General features: G+C 36.9%; 1 protein-coding gene across 1 annotated transcript in view; it reads left to right on the top strand.

Moving 5' to 3' along the window:
* The first annotated feature begins 5295 nt into the window (after window positions 1–5295).
* Window positions 5296–8262, top strand: part of EREG (epiregulin) — a 29556-nt gene continuing 26589 nt past the window's right edge. The window contains exon 1 of the mRNA XM_031941642.1: window positions 5296–5614. Within this exon, the coding sequence (XP_031797502.1) occupies window positions 5569–5614 (46 nt within the window). The 5' untranslated portion in view covers window positions 5296–5568. The remainder of the gene's footprint in view (window positions 5615–8262) is intronic.

Below are 8262 nucleotides of genomic sequence, written 5' to 3'. Positions count from 1 at the left end.
ATACATTACTCCCACCTAATTACTCCCACTTTATTACAAGTCTTTTGTAACAAAATAAACCAGTTGAATAAAAATAATAATACAGTGACCTCATCTGAAAGTGTGTGTAATAGTTCACTTCTGTTGCATCCCCTTTTCTGTTTAAAAAAAAAAAAAAAACAAATCTATTTTTACCTCTCTTCCACCTCCTACACCACTGGAAAAAGAAAAAAAGAAAGGAAAAAAGTGTTGTAACAAAAATTGCATTATTAAGAAAACCAAATTATACAAAAGTATATATGTGTTATTTTGTATCCTAAATCCAAAAGATCTCTGTAGTGGGTAACATATTTTATCATAAGTCCTCTGAAATCATGGCTGGTCATTATATATTGATTGCAGTTCTTACTGCTTTCAAAGTTAATTGTCTTTACAATGTTATCAGCACTACACAATTTACTTTCCTGTTTCTGCTCATTTTACTATTCATTATTTTATAAAAATCTTCAAAATTGCTTTTTTTATTATCTTGTTATCATACATAGTCTTTGTTGTTTTGATTTTATTCACTTCACTATGCACCAGTTCATATTTTTTGGTTTTTTGTTCAAATCATCAGTTTCCTCACATTCATTACTACAAGTTATTTTCAAGTATTGCATAAAATAAAAATCAAACATATATTCTTCCCTGGAGGTCATCAAAGTCTCTTGAGTTGTTTCATTTTATTTTGTTTTGTTTTTTACAGAAAAAGTTACAGACAAAAGGTGGTTGATAATAATAGATAGAGTTAATACCTTGAAATAGAGTACAAAGATTGAAAGAGCGACTGGACTTGTGACTTTATTGCTATGGGAAACTCCCCAGGTGAAGAAACTCCCTCTACCAATGTAGAACAGTACCTGCTCTGCAACTTAAAGGCTTAGGATGCTGCTCATAGTATTGAGAGATGAAGTGCCTTGCCTACTAGTAGTCACATAAATAGTATGTGCTAAACGTAGACTTAAAACTAAATCTTCCTGATGACCTTAAGACCAGCTTTCCCCACCATACTATGTTCCTTGGACTCTGATAGAATTTTGATAGAAACTTCTGATCTTATATTTCAGATTTTATAATTTGCTCTTAGGCAAGATACCAAAATTTTCAAAACTCAAACTATAATAATGAAGTCCAATAATACATGTGAACAATTATGTATATTATTATAAAATGCCTTTATTAGAACTTTAAGATTTCAAAATACTTTACATTGGATTTCAAGAAGCAGCTAACAAATCTTTATAATCAATTAAAGATTTAAATTCAAATTCATTAACATGGTTATTTCCTAATAAAAATAACATTTTTTTTACATTCCAAATTCCAACTATAAGTGACCCTTAATGAACCACCAAAACATTAAATGGGTCTTAGAAAGAAGAATTGTAGGATCTGATATTGTGATTTGGTGGGGGAGGTGAAGAGTGGTTATAGTTCTTTGACTAGGAAATGTGATGATTTGCATACTTGTTACTGATAATCAGAATTCTAGCCCTATGTGACCTTGAATAACAAAATCTTCTTGGCTTTAAGCTCATTTGTCAAATGAGAAGGTTGAACTAGATCAAGATCTTAAAGTTTGTCCACAGACCTTAAGGAGACCATGGATAGATTTCAAAGGATCTGTGAACATTTATGGACAATAAAATAACTTTATTTCAATATAATTGCTTTGCTTTCTAGTCCTATATATTTTATTTTACATTATATGTTTAAAAATATTATTCTAGGAGGACTTCACATTGAAATCTAAGAGCATACTCATAGCTCAAAGCACTACCTTTTTTTTTTTTACAGGCTGTATCCTTTTTCTAAACATTTTTGTTCAAATATATTTATCCTGTTTTTTTTTCAAATATATTGCCAAAACTATTATGGGTTAGCAGAAGAATTTTATGTCTAATTTCACATACTTAAGAGAGTAGAGACCTAGTTGTTGTTTCTTTTTATTTTTGTCTTTTTTTTAGAAGACCTACACACACACACACACACACACACACACACACACACAGAGTCAAAAAGAAACAGAAAGACATCAGATTGCTAAAGGGGTTCATGCCACAAAAAAATAAGATTCCCGGGAGATGATCTTAAGGTCCCTCCCAACTTCACCTACCTTTTAACTTGAATCTCAAAAGTTCTTACACAACCATTTCTTAAAATGTGTTTTGAATTCTTTAGATTGACCAAGATGATATTGCCTATAGATGTATGTGAATACCAATCAATACTTTATAGTTCTTAGTTTATGAGGAGAAAAGGCCTAAAAAGAATATGAATAATTAATACTAGTTCGATCAGGGGTCAATGAGATTCTAAATATGTTGTGAATAAGCCATTCGTACAAGTTTATGACTAACAAATTGAGCAAATATAGAGCCCAAAAAAGAAATGTTTCCTCACACCACATGAAATCAAACTATGTTGTGGAAAATTTTGGAATCAAGGTTGGAATTCTTTTTCAAATAGATGATAAGTTCTATGCTTATAGACAGATGAAATAATTCTTCTCTACAAATTAATATGATAATATCGACTAATTGATCTTGAACCCATTCTCCTTATTTCCTCCTTTACCTCATTTTTCTCTTAAGCATACAGCACTGCTTTAGCTTAACTAAAATGTATTCAAATCAAATGCATTTTTCCTTCCTGTCGCTGCTTGTAAAGACTTGACAGACTTCACATTGAAATCTAAGGATATGCAGCTCAGCCACACCATGCTTTTTATAGTCTGTATCCTTTTTTTCCCCAAACAATTTTGTTTAAGGCTATGTACACTTCTTTTTGAAATATGATACCAAAACCATCATGGAATAGTAGCCTAATTTTATGTCTGATTTTGCAAACCTGAGAGAGTAGAGACCTAACTTTTTTAAAACAAATAAACAAAAAAATCAATCCCTTGGATCTATGATTTTGGTATGTAGGGAATTCCTCTACCAGTTCAAATAGGTACCTTCTCTATAATTTATGGTCTTAAGAGAGCTAGCTGGTGGTAGAAAACTGAGAGGTTAAGTAATCTGCCTAGAATCACACATCTAAGACATGTCAAAGGGAAGACTTGAACCAAGTTCTACCTAACTCCAATTTCTATTTAAGACTTTTTATTAAAGAGAGAGAAAGGGAGACAGGCAGATAGTCCCAGTCACAAATAACAGAAGCAGAGGGACAGAATAACATACACACACACACACAGACACACACACACACACACACAGAGTCAGAGAGAAACAGAAAGACACAGAAAGGAACAGAGAAGAGAGAGAAAAAGAAAGGGAGAAGAGAAGATTGATTCATTAAACAGTACTCCTTTATCTCTAAGATATCCCAATCCATTATACATCTCAATCAGATTTATTGTTCTTGGATTTCATGTCACAAAAGAACATAGAATGATATAAAGATTTGATGATGAATCAGTTTGAAGGATTCCAAAAGGTGGATTGAAAGACTTAAGCTTTAGAATGCAAATTCTATTTTTTTAACTGTTTTGTTTACTGTGAGGAAATTTCTGGGATGGGGAAAGAGAAAAGTAAGAAATAGGAATCACAGAGCGGCACGAACTTTCAATTCTTGCCCTCATGAATTTTTTTCCATCTAGATAGGAAAATAACAAATATTCAAATGAAAAATTAAATATTACTAAAAGATACCATATGATTGGCTCCCAAGTAATTTATATAGACTATAAGTTTGGGAAGATTTTAGGGAAGGAAGAGACTATTGGAACAAGTCAAGAAATGCTTTGTGAAGCAAAACTAGACATTTAAGAATGGATGATAATTTTTGTTAAATCTTATGCAAAAGAGGGGAATGTATTCAAGGGCACAGAGGTGAGAATGAACAAAGCAAAATGACCAAATATAATGAGTAAATGGACCAGTTTATACTGCCGAGTTTGTATTGGGGAATACTGGAGGTAAAGTTGGAAAAGGAGAATGGTTCTAAATAAAATATCAAGCTAAGGAGGAAGAATGATCTCTTTGTGCCTACTCTATCTCAATCACTTTACTAATTTTATCTCATTTGATTCTTACAACAATCCTGTGAGATAGGTGCCCTTATTACTCCAAGTTTACAACTGATTAAACAGGCAGCCAGCTTTAGTGACTTACTCAGGGTCGTCCAGGCAATGTGCGAGGACAAATTTGAACTCAGATCCTCTTAATTGCAGGACTTTATCCTCTGTTCTGCCTAGGTTTTTGAACATGGAAATGAGATGGTAAAACAACTTTTTGGAAGGCTATTTAATATTATATAACATATATATGTTTTATATATATACACAAATGTATGTATATATATACACATGTGTATGTATATATATACACATATATAAATATAAAAATTTAACAATATTTAATTTAATTACGGTGTACAAGATAGATTGGAATGGGTGAAAAAATGGATACAGGGAACAGTTAGGAGATAACGATCGATCTCCTTTGGAAGGGGAGGGGGCAAAGAATAGGAAAAGATTAAAAATAGCTCCAGTGGTCTGGGCTTGGATGATTGATTGAAAAACTGATCAAATCCCCACTGAACCCAAACACTGTAAGGTATTTATTTTTGGTGGAACTCACATGTAACGAACACCTACATGCAATGAGCATCTTTTAAAGGAAAAGGCATTCTTTCTCGGGAACTTTGCCTCATTCCCTCGTTGGATAGTCTGAATCCCCTTTAATTGTCCCACTGTTTTGTTTTGTTGTGGTGGTTGTTTATTTTTATTTTTTTAACTTTCCGATCCTTGAATGCAGAAGCCCATCCAAAAGACTTGGACTTTCAGCGGGGCCCAACCACCGTTTCCTTTGCTCCTCCCACCAGCTCACTGCCTGCTCTTTCTCTAAAGAGCTCAGACCTTTTCAGCTTCACTTAGCGGCGGAATTCCAGACTTTTCCAAGACCTCGGCAGCGGTCCCTGCCCTTCATTCCTAAAGCAAGGAGAACGTTCTGATCATGTTGGCGGAATTAGCCAAGCGGTCACCCTCCCCAAGGGAAGAAGCAGATTGTTTTCGCCTTAGACAGATTCCGGTGGGCGAGGATAGAGGGAGGAGCACACAACCGCCCTCCATCCTTACTTACAATGGCAGTGTCCAGGGCAGTGTCCTCGGTCACTCCCCCCACCCCTCACCCCAACCCACCCGGGACACAGCGGCTGTCCCCAAAACGATTACGACATTTTGGGAAATTTGTGCCCATGTCCCTTGGCTCGGCTTTCTGGCGAAGCCCCTCCCACTGGACTTATAAAAACAAGGCACGGTCGGGTCCACCTCACTCGTCGGACAGGATAGGCTGCATTGTCCCACACGTTGTCCGAGGAAGGCACACCTGAGCCTGACCGTCCGCGAGTCGCGAGCCTGTCCGCCCCATAGCTACTCGGGATCGACCCTACCTACCAGCCGCGCAAAAGACCAATTGCTGGGATTTCCAGGTCAGCCAGGAGGTCACTAGGCAGGACCTCCGTCGCTCAGCTCCGACCAGCTAGCCCAGACTAGACGTCCCAATTTTCCCATTCATTCGCAGCCGAGGACGCTCCTCCGAGATGGACAGCTACTTCTGGAAGATCTCTACTGTGTTGCTCACCATCGGTAAGGCTACCTACCCTCTCTGCCTGGTCTCTTTGGTTCAGTTTGCTTTTGAAAATAGGTCATAAAATGATGGATCTAGGCTTGGAAGGGACAGTAGAGAGCATCAAAGACAGTTCTCAGCACCCTTTTGCTCTCCTGAAAATTATTGAGGACCCTACAAAGAAGTTTCATTTATGTGAGTTATATCTATCTTCACTCATTGTAATGGAAAATCAAAATGTTTGAATTCATTGTTGTGAATACAGTTTTAGACTAGAGGACTCCCAGGGGTTTTCCGGTCTTTCTTTGAAAAAATAAAAATTTAAAAAACCAAACCAAACCGCGGGGATCTAGTTCGACCCCATCTTTTTAAAGAGAAAAAGTGAAGTTTATTTAAAGAATTGAAAGGACTTATCTAAAGCTGATCAGATAGAAGCAGCAGAATCGGCATTTGAACCTGGGTCTCCCAGATAAAGTGTGTGGGGGGAATTAAAAATTTAAAATCCGCTGATCTAATTCGACCCTATTTTTTTAAAGGGAGAAGGTGAAGTTTAGAGAAATGAAAGGACTTGTTTAAAGCCGACCAGGTAGAAGTGGCAGAATCGGTATTTGAACCTGGGTCCCCCAGATAAAGTAATCCCACTTTCTGTCCTTTATCTCCATCTGAAGTAGCCTTTCGGGGGTGAAAATAGGACCAAGAAGGACAAACAAGAGCTTTGCTTTCCGTTCTAATACTTGAAAAAAAGAAAAGAAAGTCATTTTATTAAACGTTCTGGGGGCGTGCCCACTTTGCCTGCTTGCCAGAGTGGATGACAGTAAAAGAGTGGATGGCATTCCCAAGTACGGGAGACGGAGAAGAGAAGTGTGTAGGTTTTTCTCCCCACCTCCCACGCTTTCCTCTCTTGAGACTTCACTCCAGCTTCCTCCTCACTTGCGCTCTTCAGGTGTCTGCAGAGTCTCGTTCTGCTCCCCGTTTAGACTCTTTGCTTTCTCGCGTACGTGGTCAGTAAATGTGTCGCTTAGAGTTAGGTTTTTCTCGAATGGGTTTATGGGTTAATCTTCGTTTATTAGAGCGTTGAGATGATAAGTATATATCTCACAGAGCTCCTCCAGAAAAAAAAAAATCAGTCTTGTTCGGGTTCAGCTTTAGTAGAAGGGCTGAAGTGTTTCCCAATAGTCCTGCTGAAAAGGAGAGCGATTGTTCTCGCCTTCTCTGAGATTCGAGTGAAATTCCAGTGATGTTCCGAACCCACATACTGCACTTAAATCATCCTTTGACCACGTTGGCTTCAGAAGTAGGTAGACCAGTTGAAAAACATGCTATGCCTATTTCCAATTTACATTACGAGGGCAGGGACTGCGTCTAGATCTTCCGGGAAAGAACTAGGTTCGGGGAATTCTTCCTGAAGGAAACAAGTTATGATAATCAGTCTGATTTTCTTCTGCTACATCCTAAGCAGAAAGTAAGGCAGGAAGAAAGGAAGAAAGAAAGAAATAGATAGGAAGGAAGGAAGGAAGGAAGGAAGGAAGGAAGGAAGGAAGGAAGGAAGGAAGGAAGGAAGGAAGGAAGGAAGGAAGGAAGGAAGGAAGGAAGGAAGGAAGGAAGGAAAATCAAATAGTTTGTCCTCTTGTATATTGGCAATCAGGGCTGAGAGCTGGCGTAGCATACAGAGTGCCAGACCAAATGTCAGGGAGAGTCATATTCCAGAGTTCAAATTGGGCCTCAGATACTAGGTGTGTGACCCTAAGGAAGTCACTTAACTCTGTTTGCCTGTTTCCATATGTGTAAAGTGAGCTGGAAAGGGAAACTGGCAAACCATTCTAGCGTCCTCCCCAAAACCCTAAATGAGGTCACAAAAAAGAAAAAACTCAACAACAACATATTCACAATTTTTTTGTGAAGGTGGGGGCAGAAAAGAAAAATTTTCAATCGTCAAGGATTTTTTTGTCTTTTTTTTTTTAATGAACTTAGGAAATTATCCTCTCTTGGCACTACCTTTCCCCCTCATGTAATATCATCTTACAATACAGGATGCTGTTCAGCAACTAAAAGTTTAATATTTAAATTTGAAATTCTAAGTATCTACAAAAAACTGGTTAGTACCTGTGTAGTGTGTTTTTGTTTTTGTCATGAAAATACTTAACCACTTTATTGCACTACTTAATTAATTATACTTGACCTGTTTCATCAGCTACCCAAGCCTGTTTCCAAATAAGCCACTTCAGTTTCTGTTTTCCCAGTTTGTTTAGATATTTCTTTGCCTCTTGGAAAATTCTGGTTTGAAGTTTAATTCTTCCTACTCTAGTCGTTTGTAGTAATCTGATTGCCAAAGTCAATAAATTAGGCAATGCCATCTAAGAATTAGAAATATTAGCTCTGTTTTTAATGTGATTATTTACTTAGAAAGAGGGAGTAAAGGGATAGAACTGTGGAATTAGAGTTGGAATGATTTTTAGAGCTAAATTCCCAATGTATAGTAACCAAAAAAAAAAAAAAAAACTTCTCAAATGTCAGGAGGAGATTAGATTTGTTTAGTTTTCTTTATGTACTGGAATAAGTTGCTGAATACTATAAAAATTTCTTTTGAAAAGAAAGACACACTTAGCTTTTTGGTGTTACTTGTGAAAACCCCTTTGCTATTCTGAATGTACAAAATATTGTCAAGATA

Source organism: Sarcophilus harrisii, chromosome 6 (assembly GCF_902635505.1).
Source record: "Sarcophilus harrisii chromosome 6, mSarHar1.11, whole genome shotgun sequence".
NCBI classification, from domain to species: domain Eukaryota; kingdom Metazoa; phylum Chordata; class Mammalia; order Dasyuromorphia; family Dasyuridae; genus Sarcophilus; species Sarcophilus harrisii.
This window is presented reverse-complemented; position numbering and strand designations above follow the sequence as displayed.